General features: G+C 38.1%; 1 protein-coding gene and 1 long non-coding RNA gene across 2 annotated transcripts in view; one reads left to right on the top strand and one right to left on the bottom strand.

Moving 5' to 3' along the window:
* The window catches only part of LOC126828094 (ectopic P granules protein 5 homolog), a 51,118-nt gene extending 36,382 nt beyond the window's left edge, over positions 1-14,736 (top strand). Inside the window, exons 36-45 of the mRNA XM_056102378.1 lie at positions 1,121-1,313; positions 1,837-2,007; positions 3,065-3,240; positions 3,439-3,618; positions 5,073-5,230; positions 5,934-6,133; positions 7,315-7,563; positions 9,010-9,220; positions 9,949-10,155; positions 11,303-14,736. Coding sequence (XP_055958353.1) covers positions 1,121-1,313; positions 1,837-2,007; positions 3,065-3,240; positions 3,439-3,618; positions 5,073-5,230; positions 5,934-6,133; positions 7,315-7,563; positions 9,010-9,220; positions 9,949-10,155; positions 11,303-11,612 — 2,055 coding nt within the window. The 3' untranslated portion in view covers positions 11,613-14,736. The remainder of the gene's footprint in view (positions 1-1,120; positions 1,314-1,836; positions 2,008-3,064; positions 3,241-3,438; positions 3,619-5,072; positions 5,231-5,933; positions 6,134-7,314; positions 7,564-9,009; positions 9,221-9,948; positions 10,156-11,302) is intronic.
* Positions 14,737-22,431: 7,695 nt separating this feature from the next.
* Positions 22,432-25,093, bottom strand: LOC126828908 (uncharacterized). Its single transcript, XR_007683293.1, has 3 exons — positions 25,010-25,093; positions 23,127-23,312; positions 22,432-22,527 (listed from the first exon to the last, which is right to left on the bottom strand). It is a non-coding gene; the product is annotated as an uncharacterized LOC126828908 (long non-coding RNA).
* Between the last annotated feature and the right edge of the window lie 2,329 nt (positions 25,094-27,422).

Consider the following 27,422-nt stretch of genomic DNA (forward strand, 5'->3'; position numbering starts at 1 on the left):
TTCATTAGCCCAGTTTGGAGCAAAACAGTAGGACGTTAAACCGTATATCTGTTATCAATCGTCACTTCAGTCAGTTGTATAGAAGGATAACTCGTGTTTTCCTTTTCCGTTCGTCACTTCCGATTGTTGAAACCTTCATTACGCATCTATCGTAGCAATGATCTCTGTGTGAAAATTATATTTGGAACATGTTTAATAATAAAATAAAATAAAACCAAGTACGAACAATCCAAACCATTAGACAAAATTCGAAGTCCTAAAAAAACGGTATAGGCAAAATAGTGTAATAGGGCAAATTAGTGTAATCAGCATATGGACTGTTCACCGTGTACAAAATACATGACAAACAGTGGTAACAGGTGTCCGGAAGTGTAAGCTTACCCTGCCTGGTGCCACACCCGCCATAGCTGCATCCAAACTATTAGGCGAAATCTCGGTAAAATAGCGTGATTGGCCAATGGACTATCGGTATGCAAAATGCATGTGATGAACAGTGTTAACGATGTAGTAGACAGACATTATCAGGGAGATCGTATACGCGTCAATTAAATATATCTAGAATAATAGCTGAGAGAGACATGTTATATTTACCAATCAAGTCAATATGACGCCCATAAAACTTTTTAAAGGTTTTAATAAGTTTAGTTCGCAAGTATCCCTGTAGTTGAAGCTTAGATGACAAATGCCTCGATCTACTTAAAAAATCAGAATAAAATGAACAAGCTCTCGCGTAACGAATTAGTTGAAACACAAACACTCCATAAGCTGGTGATATTGGAATGTTACCACTAATAAATGGGAAGTTTAACTAGTTCCATCACATATGTGATAATGACTGACACCAATATTGTCCTTTAAGTGTTCAAAAGAATTGAGTTATATTGACTATAAAGTTAGGGCATTTACCACAAAATGATGTAGTAATGGGCATAGTATTATGATATGATATAATTTATCATCATTCAGATATGTTAACATTACTGTATGTAAAGCATATCATCATCATTATCCATCATCATAATTATCCTTCATCATTATCAATTATCATCATCACTATCCATCATCATCATCATCATCATCATCATCCTTTACATGACTAATCACTATTCTTATTATGCAGGTGAATGAGATATTAAACTGGTTATCAAGCTATTTTATGCAAGTCAGATCACAGACTAATACTGGGGCATTATATGGTTTATATCCTACATGGGGTCGTTATATACCATATATATCACAACTTATAGCTACACTCACCAGATGTCTGGTTACTAAGATGATGTTCAACTTGAAAGAAATCGACCCGTATCAAGGTAAAGTGATATATACAAAAGAAGTATATTTAAAATTCAAAATATTAAAATTGTCCTTTTGACGAACTCCATTTGAAATTCATCTGAATTCAGAGCATGGTGGTATCAGTCAATGATCCATAATCTGTTTAGGAACCAGGTTGGTTCAGTGAGTTGAATGAATTCTAAACTTGAGTCTGAGAATGCTTTGCGAACATACGGCTTGGCAGTGATCTTAGCTTGAGTCTGCGAATTAATCGAAAAACAGTTTACAAACCAGTCTTATTAAGACTCTTTAGCTTCTTTGTTTACATTCACAACAATATGGCGGCTTGTTGCAACACAATGACAGTTAAGTCCCTTGGCCACCTTCCTTTGCAATTTACGATTTATAGGATTGGTCAATAAAAATAGGACAATAATTAAGGGCAGATAACTTGAATAACTTGTCTAGATTTTAACTATTATAGTGAGAACGGCCAGCTCGTTATTTAATCTCCAATAATGTATCTTTAATAAATATTTATTATTGTTTTGCCTTCAGTACTGGATGTAGTTTGGCGACAGACAACTACTGTATTCGCTCCCTGGATTGAACCAGTCTGGCATAATAACCAATTGATATCACCATGGCATGAAGGAGATGATCTGGTTGCTATGGAAATGATTGCTATGTTTAGAAAGATGGTCACATTCCTGTACAATGAGTTTGAAGGTACTGTTCTGTGCACTATTTAAAGTATTAGTAGATATTCCAGTCTTATTTTAGACTGCTTAGTAATCAAATTAATAATTGATAGAAACAAAGCAGGAATAACAGCTTTCGAGGCCCTAAGCACTGGGTGGGGGCACTGGCCGAATAGGTTAGCGCGTGTGCGTTGTATCATAAGGTCTGTCATTGAGTCAACTGGTGTGTTTTCAATTCCCCGGTTGCTTACATGACAAAGGATAGGGTCGTCTGTCCAACCTTGTGGATTTTCTCTGGGTCCTCCGGTTTCCCCCGACTGCTAAAGACCCTTACGCCCAAGCGAATCATTGAAATAAAATTGAACCATATCTTAGTCCCAAAATGACCTAGTGGATTTTAAACCCCATCTCTCTCTACCTCTCTACCTCTCTCTCTCTCTCTCAGCGCTAAAAAGATCATAGTACCCTCATACATGATATTCAAAACAAATGCGAAATCTAAACCCTAACGCAGATTCTTTTTCTATCAAAAATTGCTAATTAGATGAAGGGAGCACTAGTTGTAGATAAATAAACTTTAAATTAGAAAAGATTTTTCTACTCCAAAATTGTAAGCATGTATATGACTCCATCCAACCTTGAATACAATGAACTTAAACATGCATTATGCAAGAGCCAAATCTGTCTAATGCAGGTCTATCTTTAGACCTGCAATGTTACCTAAATTATTAATTAGACATTATTTAACTTATCCAGACCATAATCAAATCTCGATGTCATCGCTAGCCTGCGATATTTACTGGATCTGAATCCGATCTGCTGTTCAAGGATCATGATTTAATCCAAAAATGGATAATTGAGAATGTTTTTTATCGTACCTTAGTAATGATGATTAAGGCTAGGCCTAAAATTCAATCGCTAATATCTCAGTTCAGAGTAGAGCAATTTGACTGAAATTTTCAGCATATTCCCTTTACATTATCTAGTTTTTAACTATTATAGCGAGAACTGCCAGCTCTTTAGCTAATCTTCCATAATGCCCCTTTAATATTATGAAATTTAATTCATTGGTTTGTGTATTTCAGAGAAAGCACCAAATTTTAGTAGTAGTGTATATTCGTTGCTGTTGATGTATTTTATGACGTCATTAGCTAAACAAGGTGTTTTAAAACATGTGGTATCAACTATAATAACAGAACTGGAACAGTTGCCATGGAAAACAATCAAACCTGATCTACAATTGTTAGAAACAATGATCAAGGTATTACCTACTTTCACAAATGTTGAATAAGGCATACATGCATGTCGTTCATTGAAAGGTCACTGGAAAAGCTTCATAAATTTTTATTAAATAATACAAGTAATTATGTCAATATATCCTTTCCATAATTATTACATGAACCCGAATGTCAAGATTGCAGTATTACAGAATTTTTGAAACTTTACATATATTTACAAGGTGAAAGAAGTAAGTCCTGAGCCATGCTTCCATCTAGTTGGTTATATATTAACGCAAGCAGACTGGAATGTGATCTGGGATTATCATATAATCCATCAACCTCCGGATATCGCCAGTAGATTTCAATCAACTCTATTAGTTTTAATGATTCAAACTAACGGAACAGCATCGTTATTACAAGTAGGTTTATTTTAAATAAAAATTTAATTTAATCCTTATAAGACATAGAAATAGATTTTACTAAAATTAAAACACTTATATGGATGTACTCGCCTGCAATTTCATTAGCATGCTACGTTTCAATACACATACAGGTATCGTTATCAAGCAAATTTAAGTACCGGTAGATAAAATATTTTTGAACGCTGTCTGGGGAAAGTGTTAAAAAGGCTAATGCTAAGTGTAATATTATATGCCATGAGGGAATTCATATTTTCTTTATATGTTATGCATGTGTGGTCTGATATCATCAATAGGTAAATATAAAATGCATTCCGGATTAGCGTCCTACTATTCTCCTCCTACTGGGCTAATGAAGACTCCATACAGTGTGCCATGCAGGAAATTTTGCCCTGACAGGGTACTACGTCCTACTCTTATTTCGAATTTGACTTGTTAAGTGTTCATGCCGATGTGTACATGAGACCTCGGTTTTTGTTTCATCTGAACAACTAGATGCTATTCTTTGTCAGTTTGCACTACTGACAAGTGGAAACGACACCGGAAAATCAAGAGAAACTTTCTCGCCAACACCGGGATCGAACCGCAGATCTCCCGGTTAACGAGCCAGTTCCTACCCAATGAGTCATAAGTGTAGTGTTGAGCCATCAGTAGGTAAGATAAGTGATTAAGGCCCTTTGGGCAATTATATACTCTTCAAAAAAAGTAAGGGATGTTCAGATGCAAATACCTATGCAGGTTGTGATATGATAAATAGTCATGGACACTAGACATGCTTTGAGAGTATGTTCACAGATGAAGAACTTATCGCCCCAACAGAACCACTGAGCTGCACATGCGACACGCAATAGCGCCATACACGTGGGAAGGGTTCATTATTGTCAAATTTGACACTTCAAGGAAGGGTTGATAAAAACTGCTGCATGCTGGTTTATCTATCCATGTTTGCTTTCCTATCGGTTCTTGCATAAGATTTACTGTTTAGCGTATCTTTGCTTTAGTGTGTTACGTTTAATTTGATCGGGAGACGTGTTCGTTGACGTCAACATCAACCGACAACACTGCAAGAATTGGCCGTGGCACTGCAAGAGGAGTGGGTCAGATTGACCACAACAAATTGCTGAATGTCTGGGGATTGGTGGAGCAATTACTCATTATTAAGACAAAAATCAAAAACGTCCATTTTCACTTTTGACCGTGTATCTCTTTGAGAGTGAAATGGGGCCGTCAGATAAGCCGCCCATATGAACTGTTTATTTTCATTTGATGGCAATTGGCCTGTTATTAACATACACTGGTTACCTCTAATAAAAACAGCAGTGCATATCCTCAGTTTTGTATTGTTTCTGAATATCCCCTACTTTTTTTGAAGAGTATATATTAAGATGAAAAATAATTATTAGTTTTTTTTTTTTACTTGTTTTGATCATTTATATTTATTTGTTTTTATACAGAAACAAGAAACAGTTCAACTTTTATCAGAGATGGAATCGAGACAATGGAATTTTATAACATTATCAAGTTATAGAAATGCTAGTAATGTCTTTCTCATGACAGCTGAACCGAAATGTGTGTTAGCAGAACGATCCAATCCTTCATCACGTGGTTTAGCGTATGTATAGAAGTACTATGATGTAATGTAGCTTATTAATGTATTTATGAGACAAACTTAATCAATGGCGTTATTATATTTTGTGTAAAAAAAAATCCCACAACTTACATATATTCATGCATTTATTGGGCAAACTTGATCAATGATACTATTACATTTTGTGTAAAACCACAAACCACAATTAATATGTATTAGCAATCAATATACATTTCAATTAATAACAAACCACATATATTAGCAACCAGAGAGAAATGGAATCTAACATCCACTTGATACAAACTAGGTCATTTTGGGACTAACATATGGTTTAATTTTATTTCAATAATTCGCTTTAGCAATGGGAGGAAACCGTAGGACCCGGAGAAAACCCAGGAGGTTGGACAGGCGACCCTACACCTTGTCACGTACAACTGGAGAATCAATATCACGCCAGTTGAGTCAATGACAGACAGACTCAAATTGATCCACTCTGAACCGAGAATTTAGCGATTGAATTTTGGGCCTAGCTTCGATCAGCATTACTAAAGTCGGTACGATAAAAAACATTGTCTCGATTATCCATTTCTTGATTTAATCACGAATGAGCGTAGAGCACCAGATAGGTTCTAATTTAGAAACTATTTCAGGCCTAATGAAAGACCTGCCATAAGCGGATTTACCTCTTGTTCAATCATCTATTCACTCTTTAATTGTATCTTTATAGGTTAATGAAGAAAGCTGGATGTTTTACAGCTGAATTAAGTGGATCATGGTCTGGGGATTTACAAGCTAAACGACAGATGTATATACATACTGTCACATCATTATTATGTCAGTGTACCTATCTAGACGATGTTAACCCTGATAATTTCTCTACTGTTATAGTTAACCTACTCTCTGATATTGAACATGTTGAAAGTTCAGGTAATGGTTTAAACATAATAATCTATAAATAATTCCCTTTTGAACCAGGAACTATGCCTTAAACCCTGTTCATCTTATTCTTCTTTTTCTAGGGGGGTTGGATGGCTGAATGGTTAGCGTGCGCGCGCTGTATCATAAAGTCTGTCATTGAGTCGACTGGAGTGGTTTCGAATCCCCAGTTGTACGTGACAAGGAGTAAGGTCGCCTGTCCAACCTCGTGGGTTTTCCCCGGGTCCTCCGTTTTCCTCCCACTGCTAAAGACCCCTACGCACAAGCGAATTATTGAAATAAAATTTTTAAAAAAACATGTTAGTCCTGAAATGACCTAGTCTGTGTTGAGTGGACGTTAAACCCCATTTCTCTCTCTCTCTCTCTTCTTTTTCTTCTTGGGTAGGGGGGAGGGGTGCGACGCTCTTTCAAAAAATCCAAAGTCTCCCCCAATTTGACTACAATTGACATAAAACTTGGCATGCTTGTTCCTTGGACAATTGTACATGAATTGACGTACTTTGATCTTTTCCTTGTCCATAGTACTTTTATACTTATTTCCAAGATGGCTGCGATGCTTTCGTCCATTGGTTCCTGCTTCATAGTACTCTCGTTGATTAATCAGATGGCAGATATTGCTCTTTTTCATAAATTCTAACAACAATCACACAACTTTAACTTCAACCACATTCTGCTGTCTTATTGATCTCAAAACCACAGCTGTTTTAGAAAATTTTTCTGACATGGTTTCCCCTTATCAATGGTGCAGGACGGAGGGCCAAGCAATGACAGCTGTCTAGTCATTCGGATGAGACAAAAAAATGAGGTCCCGTGCATACATTGGCATGCACGTAAAAGATCCTTTGTCAGTTGGAATTCCATATAAGAATAGGTCGTATTGCAGTTGCTCAGACAAAATTACCTTCATAGCACACTGCATGTTGTATACCCGTCTGTTATCTAAATGATTAATTAGACATTAATTAACTTATCCAGACCATAATCAACTCCCGATGTCATCACTAGCGGATTGGAATACATTTTTGAAAAATAATTAAACGTAAAAATGGATAATCAAGACAATTGACATTACCTTGTTTCATTCGTTGATAGGAGAAACCAAGTTTAGAAAAGCCAATCACACTGTCTCCTGTATATTTCTTTATCAATTCTTTTATATCATTTCGTTTCAGTTGTTGACTGGAGAAACCAAGATATTGAAGCAGTCGAATTAATGAGAGTGTTTCTAAGTCTGTTGAATAACGGAAATCCCCAGGGACCATGGAAAGATCTAATAATAGCAACCATTAATCAGTGGATAGAATCCTCACCACAAAGTTTATTATTGTTACCATTTATCAAAGCTTCATCACGGCATCTAGCATCATATTCTCATATCGCTCAAATAACAGAAACTTGTATAGATGTTCTCTTTAAATGTGGTAAGTTACTATATTTATATAGCTCAAATAAATGAAATTTTTATAGATGCTCTTTTTCAAGGGGGGGGTGGGTGGACGAATGATGGTCAATGCATGCATATTGGATCGTAAGGTCTGTGATTCGATTCCCCGCTTGTACGTGACAATGAGGTTGGTCGTCTGTCCAACTTCATGGGGTTTCTCTGGGTCCTTCAGTTCCCTCCCACAGCTAAAGACCCCTAAGTGCATTGGAACTATTGAAATTAAAAAAATATAAAAAAATAAAAAATTGAATTATGTTAGTCCCAAAATGACCTAGTTTGTATCGAGTGGACTTTAAACTCCATCTCTCTCTCTCTCCCTCTCTTTCTCTCTCTCTTGCTCTCTCACAATTTAGTACATTACTGTATTAAAATAAGGTCTTATCAAAAGGCTAATTTGAAATTAAAGTATACCTGCCACATTTGAAAACACCCACGAAATTAAAATCAGTAATTCATGTCAGGTTTAAAGTCGATGTTATCCAACTCAAATGTCAGAAACTGATAAATTGCTTGTGCATTCTGTATCTAAATTGTGAAGGTTTTTTTGTGGAGTTATCTTTCCAGTGATATTTTGACTTCTGTAAACACAGGAGTGTCAATGGAGCATTTAACGATTTGCTGGGATTATTAATCAGGAGTAAACTTATCAATATTCATAACTCTTTGAGCACCAATTACTGTGTTATCAATTCGATTTCATTCAATTTATTAAAGTTACAATTTCATATTTTCTAAGAAAGTCAAAACATAATTATTTCTATGTCTTTTGCTCAATAGGTTGTCAACTCACTATTATACGATCATAGGTATCATTCTCACACTTAAAACTCATTTACACCGGAAATAATAACACAATTACCTCCCTTGTTTTCTATTCTCCACCATGGAGTAGCTATCTTCAAATGTTTGAATTTGAAGATGAAAATGATTTTTTACCAATTTCTCAACTGGCAATAGTGAATTATAGGATTAATAGGATTATTCTTTAACAAGATAGGACTGTTTATAGATACGATTTATTTTAGGGCTTTATTTTAATACATTTTAAAAATAAAACTTAAAAATATGAAATTGTAACTTTAAACTCTTGTATCAATTCGATTTCATTCAGTTTGTTAAACTCTTGTGAACAGAGTGCTTGATATAATGTATTTAAAGCTTAAAAAACTTGATTGAATATAGAGTTATCTTTCCTATAACATTTTTGATTTTCAAATTTCGGATGATATATAGGAATTGTTTAGAAAAGTGTAAAAAGCAGGATTTGGTAACAATGATCTTAGAGATAACACAGACAATTTTGCTGCTGGTAGGCGGATTATGAGATGCCTGACAAACCTCCATCGTGGTGTTATGGAATTTTTAATATTTTATCAACCTGTTAATTTTGTATACCATAATAAATCTTTTATATAAATTTCAGAAAGAAACAAACAGGAATGGACGCCTATTTTAGCAGCGTTTCAGATACCAGAGACTAACCATGCTGGATTTATTAAAGATGCTATTAATCAGGGTGCTTACCTGGTACTACAGACATATCTATTACAACAGATACCATTCTGTCAGAGTCTAGCCGATGAATTCCAATTGATGGAGATGACGATTGATTGGACAGAACGAGTTAAACCAGGGTAAAATATACTTGTTTCCTATTTGACAGGCTGGGTTGTGAGGATACAGTCAGTAACTATGGCGATCTTCAGATAGTCGGGTCAATATGAACTGCAAATAACCTGACTGTTATATGCTGCGCGGGGGGGGGTAGGATGGCCAAATGGTTAGCACGTGCGTGCTGTATCATAAGGCCTGTCATTGAGTCAACTGGCGTGGTTTCGAATCCCTGGACGAACGTGACAAGGAGTAGGGTCGCCCGTCCAACCTCATGGGTTTTCTCTGTGTCCTCCGGTTTCCTCCCACTGCTAAAGATTCCTACGCGCAAGTGAATTATTGAAATAAAATTGAACACTGGGAAATTTGATTTCTTGATATTTCAAATTTGAGAATGAGAGTAAATTGTTGATGTTTATATTTCAGGTGTGAGAGTGAGAGTAAATTGTTGATGTTTATATTTCAGGTGTGAGAGTAAATAGTTGATGTTTATATTTCAGGTGTGTGAAGAGAGTAAATTGTTCTTTGAATGTCATTTAGTAATTGGAACATAATCGAATAACACACTATTTATGGATAACAATCACTATGGTTTATTTCACTGTGATGTTTCAACAAGATTATATTTCAGGTGTGAGAATGAGGGTAAATTGTTAATGTTTATATTTCAGGTGTTATAATGAGAGTAAATTGTTGATGTTTATATATCAGGTGTGAGAATGAAAGTAAATTATTGATGTTTATATTTCAGGTGTGAAAATGAAAGTAAATTGTTAATATGGTGGTGGAAGTTATTACAGTTAATGAAATATTATATAGAAAGAGATGGTTCGAAACAAGAGTGTGTTAAATTATTATACAGGTTAATAGCAGCTTTACAGATACTGGGTGAAGACCGAACTTCTAGTGGTCTACTCGGAGCTATCGGGTTCGGACGAAAGTCTCAACTCTCTTTAAGGTACCGTTGTCACTATTTCTTGTATTTTAAGTAGTTCCAAATCATGAATATTGCAATGTAAAAATCTAGGTTCTTATTCACTAAATTTAAACTAAATATTCTAAATATTTAACATTTTCATTGGCTAAGAACTAAAATATGTGGTAGGATTTTAGTTTAGTTCTCAGCAAATGAAAATTTTGAATCTTTAAAATATTTGAGTTTCAATCTAGGCCTGAGATTGTTTAATTATAAGGAATATGAAGCTTTGTTTACATTCAGTGTTTATTATAGTAGATTTCTCTTCCTGTGATTGGGTGGGGGGTGTTCTGGGGTGGTCTAAATATTCTTGGACCCCCCAAAAAATTTACATAGTAGGCCCTAACTCCTATTTATTTACAACAATTATTAGGATTAGTTAAGATTCTATCTGTATAAAACCTGTAAATATCCCAATATGTTGGTGTGATGTTTTAGTTTAACCCCGTAAAATATGCCCAAACTGAAACTTTTAAAAAAATTTATGGGGGTGGCCCCCCCGACCCCCCTGCAGTGAGAGGGTGACCCTCCCACACTCTCCCTATCGCGCTATATCGGAGCCTTGTGCCTCCGGCGTCACAGATTGTCAACATTTTATAAAATTTCATTTGCGGACCCCCCCCCCAATATATATTTCACGGCTACGCCTCTGCGGGGAAGGATGACAGAGTTGTTATTATGGTATATGTCTCTTTCTGTGATTGGGTGGGGGAAGTGTGGTTATTAAAGGTATATTTCTCTTTCTGTGATTGGGTCGGGGAAGTGTGGTTATTATGGTATATTTCTCTTTCTGTGATTGGGTCGGGGAAGTGTGGTTATTATGGTATATTACTCTTTCTGTGATTGGGTGGGGGAAGCGCATGTGCGCTATATCATAATGTCTGTCATTGAGTCAATTGGCGGGGTTTCGAGTCCCCGGTTGACATGGAGTAGGGTCGCCTGTCCACCCTCGTGGGTTTCTCCGGGTCCTCTGGTTTCCTCCCACTGCTAAAGACCCCTACACACCAGCAGATTATTGAAATAAAATTGAACCATATTAGTCCCAAAATGACCTAGTCTGTGTCAAGTGGATGTTAAACCCCATTTCTCTCTCTTTCTCTCTTGAAAATTATTATAATTTCGCTTTCAGATTCCGTATAACAGTGAGAGTATTAGCAGCCTTCTTAGCCTCTCAGATAATCAGCGTTACAACCATCCGAATGACAGCTTCACAGAAAACATCTACTACACCAGCAGCTAAACAAACAATGTTGGCATTACAGACATTAAAGACTAATCGTGAATACATCGAGTACAAGGATCAGTGTAATATGTTGTGTGTTTTTATTGACGATGAGCGGATGTGTTTCGGTCACGCTGTCTCGTTACTTAGTCAACTCGTGAAAGCGTTTTACTCAGATAAACTTTATTTAAATGTTGTATCAGCCGACGAATCATAACCATCGAAATATAAAATAAACGAGTTGCAGCATGAATAATCGTAACAGTAATATCGGCATTTTCTGTAAATCAAAAACAGTTTGTGGCTGTGGTGTAGAGTAATGTTCGTCTGTCGTCGTCGACAATGATCATAGCTTCACGATATTGATTGGAGTGAGTATTATAATGCGCTAAAGTATTCATCACAATACTGAAAGGTTCTAATTGCTGACAGCGTCTGTGACCTTTGTAAACATGAATCAGGAGTCTGGGTATACATCAGTTTGACTGGTTGGGAAAATGAAACCAGGCTGTGTAGTAGAGAACACATTTATTGCATAACAGCTGTTGTATACATCAGTTGGACTGGTTGGAGAAATGAAACCAGGCAGTGTAGTAGAGAACACCTCTAATACATAACAGCTGATGTACCAGTGATATACTCAAAGATGAGTTACCAGAAATAACTTTTCTGGGCATGCTCATACAAATGAACCAATCAATACATAACATAACATAAGTGGAGACAAAATTAATCACTGCTATAAATTATTTAGATTTTATTATTGTTACTGTTATATTTATTAGTGTATACAGAGTTGTATTCCATATGAATAATTTATAATTAATTTGATCATTACCAGAGATTGTTATCTATACTTAATATTTGATTATTCTATATGTTTTGTTTAAAGTTACAATTTCATATTTTCTAAGGGATTTAAAACATAATTATTTCTATGTATTTTGCTCAATAGGTTGTCAACTCACTATTATACGATCATAGGTTATCTTTCTCACACTTAAAAATCTTCACACCGGAAATAATAACACAATTACCTCCCTTGTTTTCCCCTTTCACCACCATGGAATAGCTGTCTTCAAACGTTTAAATTTGAAGTTGAAAATGATATTTTTGCCAATTTCTCAACTGGCAATAGTGAATTATAGGATTAATAGGATTATTCTTTAACAAGGTAGGACTGTTTATAGATACCATCTATTTTAGGGCTTTATTTTAATACATTTTAAAAATATAACTTAAAAATATGAAATTGTAACTTTATTTCTTACTGATTATTTACAATGTGAGGAAATGATGATTTTATAGACTACCCAATAATAATAAAATTAATGTGATAGTTATTAGACATCCAAGCGGTGTATTGGATGACAGATTGGTTAGCGCGTGCGTGTTGCATCATATGGTTTGTCATTGAGTCAACTGGCGTGGTTTCGATTCCCCGGTTGTACGTGACAAGGAGTAGGGTTGCCTGTCCAACCTCGTAGGTTTTCTCCAGGTCCTCCGGTTTCCTCCCACTGCTAAAGACCCCTACGCGCAAGCGAATTATTGAAATGAAATTGAACAATATGTTAGTCCCAAAATGACCTAGTTTGTGTCAATTGGACATTAAACCCTCACCCTCTTAAAATAATATCTATACATTTTATTAAACATCAGACTTTTTCTTAACAGTATTTACTTTTGTGAGACCGAGAAAAATGACAATATATTTTCAATGAATTTACATTATTTTATTAGTTTGTTACCTTTAACATGCAATAACCTATTCATTTTATGTGTAGATGAAATTGGAAATAATATTTCTTTACATAATGAGACCTGTAGTCAGCAAAAAATGAACACTCTAACAAATAATGGAATTCGTCTCCTATTTTTAGTCTACATAGATGAAATTTTCACTAGGGACCGGGTATCATTCAGATTTGATGAAAAAAGGAAAGAAACTGAGCTTACGCATCTATAATCTAATACACATATTCAGTTAATAGATTGCCATGCAGAAAGTATTAAATACCATCAAGATTCATCAAAAAACGCCCAGTTTGTGCTACTGTTTAGTTTGACATCGGTTGTCTAGTTTATGAAACTAAATGGTCATAAACTGGATGACCAATATCAAAACTAAACTAAATGGTCATAAACTAGATGACCGGTGTCAAAACTAAATAATGTTTCTTAAACTAAACGGTAGCACAAACTGGCGTTATTTGATGAATCTTGATGGTATTTAATACTTCCTGCATGGCAATCTATTAACTGAATATGTGTATTAGATTATAGATGGTAAGCTCAGTTTCTTTCCTTTTTTCATCAAATCTGAATGATACCCGGTCCCTAGTGTTTCTTTCCTGTCTTGGTATATTGGTATAGGATAAAATCTCAATAGGCAATCTATGACTTCTACTTCGCAATTTTGAGATATTTTGTGGGTAGATTTAACATGTAGTCTTCTAATTCAAATTGTTTCTTAAATATTCTGTAATTAAAACATTTACTACTTTCTAATATTTTTGTATTCCAGTTCGGCACAAACTCACCTTTTAACTTTTTTAATAACGTTTGCTTCAACCATTTGCGATTAACATTTTGACCCTGTTGGTGCCATATATAAGAAAGACCAGCATTATCTAGGACCAAATTAATATGCCACCTGGCGGGCTCCCGCTCTAGGATTCCCTCTTCCGAAGCTAGCAGCGGGTCGCACGGCCCTCAGAGCCAATCCTTCTCCCGAAGTTGTCTGCGATATCACCTCGGTGGAAGCGGACGTAAAATACAACTAACCCATCATCATATCTAGGACCGATTTAACGTTATTAATCCAACCAAAATTATTATATACAGTACTAATAAACAACATAATGCTATATGTCAATTGTCTACAATTGGGCTAGTGATAACCACCATTTTTATTATTCCTTATACCTTACTATCTGTTCAATTAGCATATTATACCATAAAAAATCAAAATCATGTCGCTCCACGAAGACGACATTAGGCTTGTGATTTTGGTGTCGATCTGCTTGATGTTTGACTAAATCATGGATGATTTGTAGTTATAGAACAGGAACACTCTGTAATTCAGGGTGTGTAGATTTTTATTATAGCTAATTTACATAAATTACCGGTACATAATGAACCTGTACAACAATATTTTACTGGTAATACAATAAATATATCAAATTATCATTCAGTAAACAGATACTGATCATTTCAAGATTTAACTTCTATTAAATTGTGTGTCTATGTTAGATGCAGTAATATACTGGTGTGTAATATGACTTATTGGCTTTAACATATATTTATATTTACATATATTAAACATTTAAATTGATATAAAATAGTTTTATGTAGTCCCCTTCTGTAGCCCTACTGTTCAGGCTAACTAGCCTAATGAAGACAGCTTACATCATACAGTGCTATATGAAAGGAAATGGGACATTTTGCCCGGACAGCGGCGCTATGAACTACTCTTGTATCGAATTCCAACTGCCAAGGGACCTTTTACGTAGACGCCAATGTGTACACGGGACCTCTGAACGACTATACGTTATCCCTTGCGAGGCGGGGGGTTGGATGGCTGAATGGTTAGCACGTGCGCGCTGTATCATAAAGTCTGTCATTGAGTCAACTGGCGTGGTTTCGAATCCCTGGTTGTATGTTACAAGGAGTAGGGTCGTCTGTTCAACCTCGTGGGTTTTCTCCGGGTCCTCCGGTTTCCTCCCACTGCTAAAGACCCCTACGCGCAAGTGAATTATTGAAATAAAATTAAACCATGTTAGTCCCGAAATGACCTAGTTTGTGTCGAGTGGACGTTAAACCCCATTTCTCTCTCTCTCTTGCCCCTTGCCAGGCCTTCAATCCTGTACGACTGACAAAGAGGAACCGTGTCAGAAGATCCTGATGAACTTTCTTGGCCAACAGAGATCGTACACGGAACCTGTAGCATAGCGAGCCAACGACAAACGTCTTACGCACTGAACCACCGTGGCGCCCCTGCAGCGCTATGAGGGAAGTGGCACCCGATTAGCTGCGTTTCTGTGTCGGCTCTTCACCGAAAAACAACTATCATGGCTTCTTTTACGTGAATGCCAATGTGTACATGGGACTTTTGGTTTTCGTAGCATCCAAATGACCAGGACCAGTAGCTGTCCCCCCTGCCAGACAGTCCACCCTGCACCACCAACAAGGGGAAAACAATGCTGCAATTTCACGGATGGTAGATTAGCAGTTATTCCCCCCAAGACAGATATTTTCTCCCCCCCCCCCCACCATGGTGAATGGTTATTCTACCCGCTAGATGGATGGTTATTCTACATCTAAGTTGGATGGTTATTCTACCCCCTAGATGGATGGTTATTCCCCCCCCCCCACCAAGTTAGAGGGTTATTCTCCACGCAAGGTGGATGGTTATTCTCCCCACAGATGGGTTATTATTTTTCCCGAAAATGGGCGGCTGTTCACGCCCAATAGGGATGCACCCCACACCAATGACAGAAGGTCGTTTTTCCCCATCGAAGGATGATTATTAAAAGAGTTATAAAAAGGTGTGTATTCTTGAATAAGAAGTAAAATACATTACAATTAGATAAAGGCTAAATACCGCTCTTGTAACTGAATAATATGTCCCAATTTTTATTCTGGTCAACAAATTGTACTATTTTACAATATTCCAATTAATTGATGATACAAATTTCATCTTAACACACCTAATTTAAAAAATTGGAAAAATTCAACTAAATGATTTGAAAAGCCTGTTGTAAAGCTTTTCAAATGTGCCTTGGATTTAAAAATATTTTTGAACCCTCTGAACAAGTAAAATAGGATTTAATGGATAATTTACACAACAGGTAAGACACTAACACATCTAGTACTTAGAATAAGGCTATTTTTTATTTTCTGGAGCTGTCAAGCCAGCAAGAGTGTTAATGTCCCTTTAAACCATGTGATTAATCTATTTAATATGGCAACTGGCAATCCGATTAAAACACAGATCCTATTTCGTTTCGTTTTTATAGTTCAAAATTTCGTTTTACTTTCTTTACTACACTTGGATCTGGAAGAGTTGTTATTTAACTCGTGTTCCGAATGGTGTCCGAGATAAGCCAATGAAACGGTCTGTTACGGCGAGCTTTAGACGTATTTTTCACGGAACTGTGGGTAATCCACTAGTAACACCAATGCTGTTTGGTTAATCAAATGTCTGACATCATAGGGTTCTAAGTCGGTCTTTTGACCCCTGACGTGACCTATATAACTTGTCACATCTTTATGTAGTGTAGGCCATCGAAAGTATAAAAAAACGAAACGAAATATAGATCCTTATTTTAATCAGATTGGGCAACTGATCAACTGGTGATCAGTAGTAGAATCAATTAGAGATCAATGTCTGAACATGTGATCAATTTATGATATACAATAAATTACACCAATTATCATCAGGGGCGGATTGGGCCCGGGCTCCAGGGTCGGTGCGGCCCCTTTTACTGACCGCGGAGTCCGGACGGGGTGTCCGGGGGCTCTCCCCCTGGAAAATTTTGAAAAATGAACCCCAAAAATGCGATTTTGTGGCATATCTGATTATAATCTCTGTCAAATAAGATTTGAGACAATTCCCGACATCCCAATTCTGTAATTTCATCTCTGAAAATAACGAGTTAATAAAAATGTCAGGAATGTTTAACACCAGCCTCAGGAAATCGTCTCGCACTCATATTCAGCCATCATCAAATTTTGCTGAGGCCTTAAAATTGAATTTTTTGGGGGGAGTTACGAACCGGAACAAATATACGCATCTGTTTCCGTGTATATTATACACAATGCAGTGTACAATTGAGACAGATATACGCCACGAAGTGTACAATGAGAGAATGGAAGAAAAGAGAACATAATTTGAAAGCTTGTCGTGTTCAGTTATTACATAAAGGTACATCACAATAGTCCCAATCCCTAATTATGAATGTAAACTTATAGTAGCACCATGGTCTATAATTAGGGTCACTAGTAGGTCGACATTGGTTTCCTATCTGATCCATACTCGTGTCATAAGGGAACAGGTCTATAGAGTCATAAACAGAATTAGGATGATCAAAACGCAAACAAGGTGTACCAGTGCCTGTGACGTTAACAGATCCCACATAAATGTAGCCACCACCACTTGTCGAAGCAACACACTGTGTAGCTAAAGAAAATCAAATACAATAAAACATTATTAATATGTATGCTTTACCCACAGGCACTCGAAGGGATTAAAATAAAACTTCTTACTACTGCTTGACTATATATTATAGTATATATATATATATATATATATATATATATATATACTATTCAAAAAAAGTAGGGGATATTTGATTTTTAAGTGTTATTAAAGTCACCTAATGAAACTGACGAAGAAACAAATGACAAAATGAAATGAAGTTCACATTCATCGATTTATTCCAAATGATCGTTAGACTAAGTAAGGCACAGACTGACCATTATAAGGGTAAAATGATACCCGGGGGTCAAACAGCAAAGTTACCACAGCATCACAACCAAGTCAGTAACGGGTAAATCCTCCTCTGTTTGCCAAACAAGCATTGATCCGACGTGGCATACTCCTAATGAGACGTCTAAGGTCATTTTGGTCCAGATTGTCCCATTCCTGTTGCAACGCAGCAGCAAGTTCTTGGACATTGGCAGGACGTTGTTGACGTTGACGTAACCTCTGTCCAAGCATGTCCAAGACATGCTCGATGGGGGAGAGGTCGGGACTCAGTGCTGGCCAAGGTAATGTGGTGATGTTCTGTTGTTGGAGGTAACCTGTAACGATCCTGGAAGATGAAACGGCGGCCATGACGTCATGCGAACGGCACAACATGGACTGCCAAGATGTTGTCCCTGTAGTACTGGCCTGTAACACGCCCTGCAACAACATGTAAAGCCGTTCTTCCAGCAACAGTGATGCCTCCCCACACCATAACAGAACCACCCCCAAATCGATCATGTCTGATGACGTTAACGTCTTGGAAGCGCTCGTTTCGACGACGCCACACCCTCCTACGTCTGTCCAAAAAATCAACAGTGAACCTTGACTCATCTGAAAACATCACATTGCTCCAGCGTCGATTATCCCAGTGTTGGCGATCCCTACACCAACGACGTCTTGCCTGAATGTGATGATCTCTCAAACAAGGGATCACGCGAGGACGTCGGGCGCGAAGGTGACCCCTATGCAGTCGATTCCGAATCGTCTGGCCACTCACTCTCACACCAGTGTCTGTTTGAAGACGAGCGCTGATCTGATTTGCTGTGATGACACGATTTCTCAAGGCCAAGGTACGGATAAATCGATCCTGGGCTTGAGTTGTCGCCCTTGGTCGACCTGAGCGTGGTCTGTCCTGTACAGATTGTGTATCACGGTATCTGGACCATAGCCTGCTTATGACAGACTGAGAAACATTCATCGTCCGCGCCACAACCGCCTGTGTTGTGCCGATCTGTAGCATGCCAAGGGCACGTAACCTTTCATTTTGGGTAAGCCGACGCATATCAAAATTTGTTTTCTGGTCACTAAAACAATTAAACTGATGTTTCCACCCTGGAATTCAATGTCACAATGACTGTAACATTCAAAGTCAGAGTCGTGCAAATCTTGGGTTGGACCCCCATGATGATCCCAAGCATCACCTGCATTCCATGCGGAAGCTATTGGTGCGTTTGGGCGTCACATGTAACTGGAAATGTTTCTTCTGTTAGGTTCTATAGTGACTTTTTTCGTAGTCATTTGCATATTTTAGTATTATGCCCCCAAAATCAAATATCCCCTACTTTTTTTGAATAGTATATATATATATAATATAGTCCAGCAGTAGTAAGAACTTTTATAATATATAGTCAGGCAGTAGTAAGAAGTTTTATTTTAATCCCTTCAAGTGCTGTGGCTTTAGCACTTAAGCAAATGATGGATACCAAGCCCATAACATACAACCCACTAACCCGCTCTTTACCTATCACAGATGATTGATTACAGATGGTGATAACCCACCTGTGACAGATGATTGGTACCCACCAATGATGATTGATTCCAGCTCCATCCGCCTATAACATATGATTGATACCCCCCTCCCCCTTTGTAAAAGATGCATGATTGATACCCACAACCAATAACATATGTTTGATACCGTACCCCTCACTCACCCCCCGTAACAGATGATTGATACCCCCCCCCTCAGTTAACAGATGCTTGGTACCCACCACCTATAACGGATGATTGATTCCACCTCTATAACATAATTATGATTGATACCCTCAACCCTCAACCCCACTGTAACAGATGGTTGATACTCCCACCCTGTAACAGATGATCGATGCCCCCACCCTGTAACAGATGAACTACCCCCCCCCCCTCCCCTCTATAACAAATGATTGATGCCCCACCCTGTAGCAGATGATTGATACCTAACCCCACCCTGTAATAGGTGATTGCTACCCTCCATCTAGTTACTTTAGTAACGAAAATATGAGAGCCCTACCTGCTCTCTTATTTTCGTTACTAAAGTAACTACCTTCCATCATATAACAGATGATTGACTGCCTTCCCCCTCCCCTCCTACTATAACAGATAGTGATCCCCCAACCGTCTATAACAGTTGATTGATACCACTCCTCCCTCCCATTTAAGCGACTTTACACTGCCTGTAGCCCAGGTTAGGAGCAGAACAGTAGGACGTTAAACTCCATTTCATATCATTTCATTTCCCATGCCAGACCCTCTGTCCTACAGCACTTATCAGGGGGTACCACGCTCTCGGTCGACACCAGGATTGAAGCCCGTACCTCCTGGTCAGCCAGTGTGTTCTTCAAGACAACACGCAGCCGTAAACATGATGTGCTCGGGGAAGTCTTAAGCCGATGTATGTTGTAAAAATACTTACGAATACAGAATAGATTTGGGGTCGGTGTCCATTCTTCATTTGCCTCGCAGGTGAATGCATAGGACCCGGAAAAATAAATCCACGTGTCTTTACAGCTGTAGGTTACGACATCACCAATAGATGTTGAATTATAGACATGCGTTGTTCCAGTCCTTGAAGGGGGCGGACCGCAATCTACAGGAGCTATAGGCAATAAAAACAAATAAAAGACTGATACATTGACCGCGGGGTAATAAAAACAAAAGGGGTGTGGTCAGAGGTAACGCACGGGATAAGAGAGAGAGAAATGAGGTTTAACGTCCACTCGACACAAACTAGGTCATTTCGGGACAAACATATGCTTTGATTTTTATTTCAATAATTCGCTTGTGCGTAGGGGTCTTTAGCAGTTGGAGGAAACCGGAGGACCCGGAGAAAACCCACGAGGTTGGACAGGCGACCCTACTCCTTGTCACGTACAACCGGGGAATCGAAACCCCGCCAGTTGACTCAGTGACAGACCGTGTGATACAGTTAACCATTCGGCCATCCAACCCCCCGCAAGGGATAAGATTCTCTTTATCAAAGGGATTTGGTCTGAGGTAACAAAGGGTGTGGTCATGGAAGGGTGTTAAAAGGTGTGACGTCCAGAGGAAACAAAGGCAAATAAATATTTACTATCTATAATAAATCAGTCATTTAGAAGAGGAAATAGTTTTTGTTGAAAGCCAAATGAGCTAATCAAGTAAAATATCGTACACACGGTTTGGTAGATTGCAATGGAAGCCTACATGTATTAGTTTAAGGATGCATTAGATAAAGATTCTTGACGTTCTTGTTGTAATAGTTAAAACTAGATCATAACAAAACGATTATATTCAAAAGTTCACTCAAATTAGTTTATAATGATAGTTTGAAGATTTAGCGTAGATTGTTTAATATCGTAGAAACAATACTTGACAATTGCGGTTAAGTCTTGATTATCATTCAGTTTTTTTTAAATGGCTCTAATCCATTTAAATGTCCTCAGCCATCCGATGGACTAGAGAGTTAACTATGGGCTTGTCATGTGCATAAAATGTCTGAATAATGGGCTAATGAAGACGGGGAAGTTTTGCCCGGACAGTGGCACTATGGCCTACTCTTATATCGAATTCCAACTGTTAAGGGATCTTTTACGTGCATGCCAATGCATAGACGGGACCTCGTACCATCCGAACGACTAGACGTCTGAATAATGGTGTATATAACATTTGAATCCAAAATAAAGACCGGCAATAGACATATTTAGTAACGCTCGAACATAATGCATATTTGAGTCAAATCAAATAGCAAAGGGTATTGGATATAGTTTAATATTAGGTCATTAGAAAAAGGAACAGATGGAGTTTAATATTACGTCAATAGTAATGGGAACAATATTATATAGATCATTTTGATCCAGATTTTCTGGCGTGGTTCCCCCTTGTCAGTGATGCAGGACGGAGGGCCTGACAAGGACAGCTGTCTAGTCATTCGGATGAGACGAAAAGCCGAGGTCCTGTGCAAGTAAAAAATCCCTCGACAGTTGGAATTCGATATAAGAGTAGGCCGTAGTGCCGCTGTCCGGACAAAATTTACCTCATAGCACACTGTATGGCGTATGCCTGTCTTCATTAGCCCAGTACGGAGCAAAACAGTTCGACGTTAAACCCCATTTCATTTCATTTCATTTTATATAGATCATCAGTAAAGCGAACAGATGAAGTTTAATATTAGGTCATTAGAAAAGGGTATCGGTTCTCTCGCAGAAAATTTTGAAATTTTGAACCCCACTTAAGTGTGCTCGAATGACATTACAACATTGCTGGTTCTATACAGCTATAAGATCAACCTAATCAGCAGTAAATATTCGCATTACTATAGTGGCTGATTGGTATCACGTCGTAATGTCGTGGTGTCGCCCTTCAGCCACCATACATCACCGCTGTGACAAAATTGCTAAAAGACTGTGAAACTGTAATAAGTACGGAATGCAAGGTGGAAGTCCTTTACTCTCGAACTCATACTTACGATTGCAGACTAGATTTGGAGTCGGTGTCCATAGTGCATTGGTTTCACAGGTAGATGTATATGAGCCGGAAGTATAAGTCCAAGAATCTTCACAGCTGTAGGTTACGACATCACCAACAGAGGTTGAATTATAGACACGTGTTGTTCCAGTTCTTCTTGGAGGCTGACCACAGTCTGGAGGAGCTATACCCAATAAAAACAAATACAAGACTGATATATTTCTTAATATTGGGGTTGGGGTAACAGAAACAAAAGTGGTGTGGCAAGGGGGTAAAAAAAAAGGGTGTGGTCGGGGAGAAAATGTTGTAAAATGTTGGATGCATCCTGGGTAACAAAAGGGTGTGGTCAGGAGGTTACAAAAGAGCGTGGTCATGGGGTAACGGAAGCGTGTGGTAGTGGTGTCTGGGGATAGAAAACGGGTGTGGTCATACCACTCATGGGGTAACAAACGGGTGTGGTCAGGGGTAACAAAGGTGGTGTGGTCTTGAGGCTACTAAACAGTGTGGTCATGGGAAACAAAAGGGTGTGGTGTGGTCAGGGGGTAACAAAAGTGGTGTGGTTAGGGGGTAAAAAACGAGTGTGGTCAGGTAGTAAAAAAGGGGTGTGGACCGAGGGCAACAGACGTGTGTGGTCAGGGGGTAACAAATGGGTATGGCCAGGGGTTATCAAAGTGGTGTGTTTCGGGGTTAACAAAGTGGTGTGGTTAGGGTCAACAAAAGGGTGTGACGGGGGGGGGGGGTAACAAAAGCGTGGTCACGGGGTAACAAACAGTGTTCTCCTACCTCCACAAACAATGGTGGGGTTTTCCCATTCTCCATTGGCTCTACAAACAGCCTGAGTTGTACCGCGCATATATTCCGACCATTGGTTACAGGTATAGTCTGTTATAGACATATGTGATGAACCGTTAGATGTATAGGTGCTGTATGGGCGTGACCACGGTATACCACACTCTTTAGGTACATCTACTGTAATTATACAAATTTAAAATAGTTATTGAAACTATTGTACAACATATACTATTACAATTATTACACAGAACAATGAATTGAATCCGGAAGTCTTAATCTCCTAGGGGATGGCCGAGTGGTTAGGAAGTGCGCGTTGTATCATAAGGTGTATTATTGAGTCAACTGGCGTGGTTTCGATTCCCCGGTTGTCGGTTGTACGTGACAAGGAGTAGGTTTTCTAAAATTGAAGTAAAATTGAACCATATTTTAGTCACGAAATGATCTTACCCCATCTCTCTATCTCTCTCTCTCTCTCTCTCTTTCTCTTAATCTCCTGTGGTATAACGTGTGTATGAAGCTCCTATGGTACAATATGTGTATGAAGCGCCTGCGGAGTAATATGTGTATAAAGCCGATGTGTTGGGACTTGGGAGGCTTAACGATACCAGTGTACGACAATTTTAACTACAATGGGCCCCGCGGTGACCCAGTGAGTAAGACGTTGGCTCGCTATCCTGAAGGTCCCATGTTCGATCCCTGTTTTAACCGACAAAGTTCATTTGGATTTTCCGGCGTGGTTTCACTCACCTTGTCAGTGATACAGGACAAAGGACTTGGTAAGGGACAGCGTAATAGTAGTTCGGATGGCACCAAACATCGAGGTCCCGTGTATACATTCGATTGCACGTAAAATTAACTACGACAATGGCAACAAGTGTAAAATATTCCACTGGGATTTTCCAAGCTGGATTTCAGTTTGTAGAGTAACATACTTTGAAGGCATGATAAATATGTAATAAAATGAAATGGGGTTTAACGTCCTACTTTTCTGCTCCGACTGGTATAACGACGATGTGCTATGAGGGAAATTTTGCCTGGACAGTGGCATAGCTATCTGCCCTTATTTCGAATTCCGGTTTCCTCCCACTGCTAAAGACCCCTACGCGAAAGCGAATTATTGAAATAAAATTGAACCATGTGTTAGTCCCAAAATGACCTAGTTTGTGTCGAGTAGACGTTGAACCCCATCTCTCTCTCTCTCTCTCTCTCTCTCTCTCTCTCTCTCTCTTTCGAATTCTGTCAGGGGTTCTGCTGCGTACACACCAATGTGTAAACTAGTTCTTGGATTTTTGTCCCATTCGAACGACTACTCGCTGTTCCTTGTAAGGGTTCTCCGTCCTGCACCACTGACACGTGGAAACCATGCCGGAAAATACCGGGCAAATTTCAAGGGAGCCAATCTCATTAATACACAGATCCTATTTCGTTTCGTTTTTTTATAGTTCAAAATTTCGTTTTACCTGTCTTTACTACACTAGGATCTGGAAGGGTTGTTATATAACCCGCGTTCTGGATGATTTGAGGGATTACCCACTGAAACGGTCTGTTACGGCAAGTTTTTGGCGTGAGGTGCAGGGAACTTTGGGTAAACCACTAAAACGTCAACGCTGATTGATTAATAAATTTCTAAAGCTCGTATGACACCTGACGCGACCTTCCACTACAACTGGTCATGAAGGCCATCGAAAGTATAAAAAAAACCGAAACGAAATATAGATCTGTATTTTAATCAGATTGCGAGGGAGCGAACCCGATACAAAGCTAGTTAGCGAACCAGTGTCTTACTCACTGAGCTCCCATAATAAATATGACCTTATTTGAAATTAATTAGACTTATTTTCGTGGTCATGCCGATTAGAGTTAAAGAAGCTTACTGGAAGTATCACACGATGTCGTTGTTCCATCGGAAACACAAACTGACCAATCAGGACACGTGTGGTTAATACAATTCCGGTGTAAACCCTGAAAACAAAATATACACACTGATCAGCAATGAATATTCGCTAGGCCGGTCACAATCACTGATAAGGATGACATGGATGCGACTTAAACATACACTATGCAAGAGCTAAATCTACCTATTGTAGGTCTTTCTTTAGGCCTGAAATGTTATATAAACTATTGATTAGACATTTATTAACAAAACAAGACCATAACCTACCCTCGATGGCACCGGATACTCGAGATTTTAACTAGATTAAAACGGTTCGCCATTAAAAAATTTAATTTAAAAATGGGAAAGCGAGGCTAAGTCCCGATTATACCAGTGCCCTGGCTATCACTGTGCACACATCTTGTCAAAACTACAAACAATGATAACTTGGCTGAGAATAAAGTAATTTGAATGAAATTTTCAATATTTTCTTTCTTATCATCTATTTTTAAATTATTATAGCAAGAATGGTTAATTCTTTATTTAACTCTTAACTAATGTATCTTTAATGGGCCCTAAATATTAACTTTTTTTCCTCCGATAATTTAAATAAACATTTTGTCTATGTATTAGAAAAAAAGAAGGACGTTTGAAGTATTTGTACGTAAAAAATATTTCCTTTTTAGTGTAAATGGGTATTAAAATGAGTAGAGGCACCATTCTGCCCGAAGCAGTAACGTCTTATGTAAACAATGCACGCGCCACTGAGGCAATGATTGACGCCGCGTGATATGACGTCACGTGTCGAAGGCAGTCATCTTTTACAGAGATATTAGAAGACTTTCGTAATCCTCTGTGAAACAGATTGCAAAAGATACACACGATTCATACAGACTGTGTGATTTAGTATACTTTTATCCAGTTCACCTATGTCAAGTTCAACCAACGAAATTACATGTGAAATCATCGACCAGTGTTAAAAACAAATTTCTATTTAAACATACATTATGCAAGAGCTAAATCTGTCTATTGCAGGTCTTTCTTTAGGCCTGAATTACCTAAATTATTAATTAGACATTAATTAACTTATCTAGACCATAATCAACTTTAGATGGCATCGCTAGCCTGCGATCGTGAGTAGATTATGAGCCGATTTACTGCATAACTTTCCTTCACGATTTAACGATTAATTGGATAATCGAGACTATGCTGTTTATCGTACTGACTTTAGTAATGATGATCGAGGCTAGGCGGAAATTTCAATCGCTTAGTTCTCGGTTCATAGTGAATCAATTTGAATGAACTTTTCAACAAATTGTCTTTACATTATCTAGTGTTTAACTATTATAGTGAGAACTGCCAACTCGTTATCGAATCTCCCATAATGTATCTTTAAGATGCATTCTTTGAGATTTAGATAAAGAGCTGGCAGTTCTTGTTATAATAGTTCCAAAATAGATAATGAAAAAGAATACATTGAAAATTTCATTTAAATTACTTTATTTTGAGCGAGGCTATGAGTTTTATATACCGTAGATTGCTTATTATCGGTCGTAGCAACGGTACATGACAATCGAGTCTAATTCTCGATTATCCATTTTATCGTTAAATTTGTAAATCTCACGGTTGTCAGAATCCTTTTAAATCCTGACCACCCGTAATGCCCGAATAAATTTCGGGTTTGCAGACATCGGTGCCGGTCTTCTGCGAGAGCGGGGTTTACCGTGTATGGACCCCAAGAAAAGTTTGAAATTTTTGAAATGCGTTTTCCTGCTATTCCAGCCCGTGAACAAAGCAACTTCAAAGTAGTTTAGTACAGCCTAATTAAAGCTGAACTCCGATTACAAAACTAACCGTTGGGGGGTAATTTTTAAAATTTAACTGCCGCAAACGCATTTTCCTGCTATTTCAGCCCTTGAATACAGCAACTTCAATGTGGTCCAATATAGCCTACCTGGCTGACCTAAATCCCAAACAACCAATCAATCATCGCGGGTTATGGGGGCCTCGCCCCCGCTGGAGAAAATTTTGAAAATTTAACCGCCGCAAATGCGTTTTCCTGCTATTCTAGCCCGTGAGTTGAGCAGCTCCAAAGTTGTCCAATGGTTTTGTAACCGAAATCCCACTCTATGCCGCCCTGAATTCCAACCATTCAATTAGACTGTTGCAACTGCTTTCACAAATAATAATAGATGCCCGAAAAATGTCGCACAAAGTAGAGTGGCTCCAGGCAAAATGTTTTAATCCATAGTCAATTCAGTACAAATTCGTGGTATTCAGTTAAAATAAAAGTAAAATTAGTGGTTTATTAGATTTCGGATACTTTATTTTGCCAAGTAGACGAAATAAAAAAATTGATGTATTGGACACCTTTCTCTGGGGAATGTTTCGGTCTTGATGTATTGGACAGCTTT

This window comes from Patella vulgata, chromosome 7 (assembly GCF_932274485.2).
Source record: "Patella vulgata chromosome 7, xgPatVulg1.2, whole genome shotgun sequence".
NCBI classification, from domain to species: Eukaryota; Metazoa; Mollusca; class Gastropoda; family Patellidae; genus Patella; species Patella vulgata.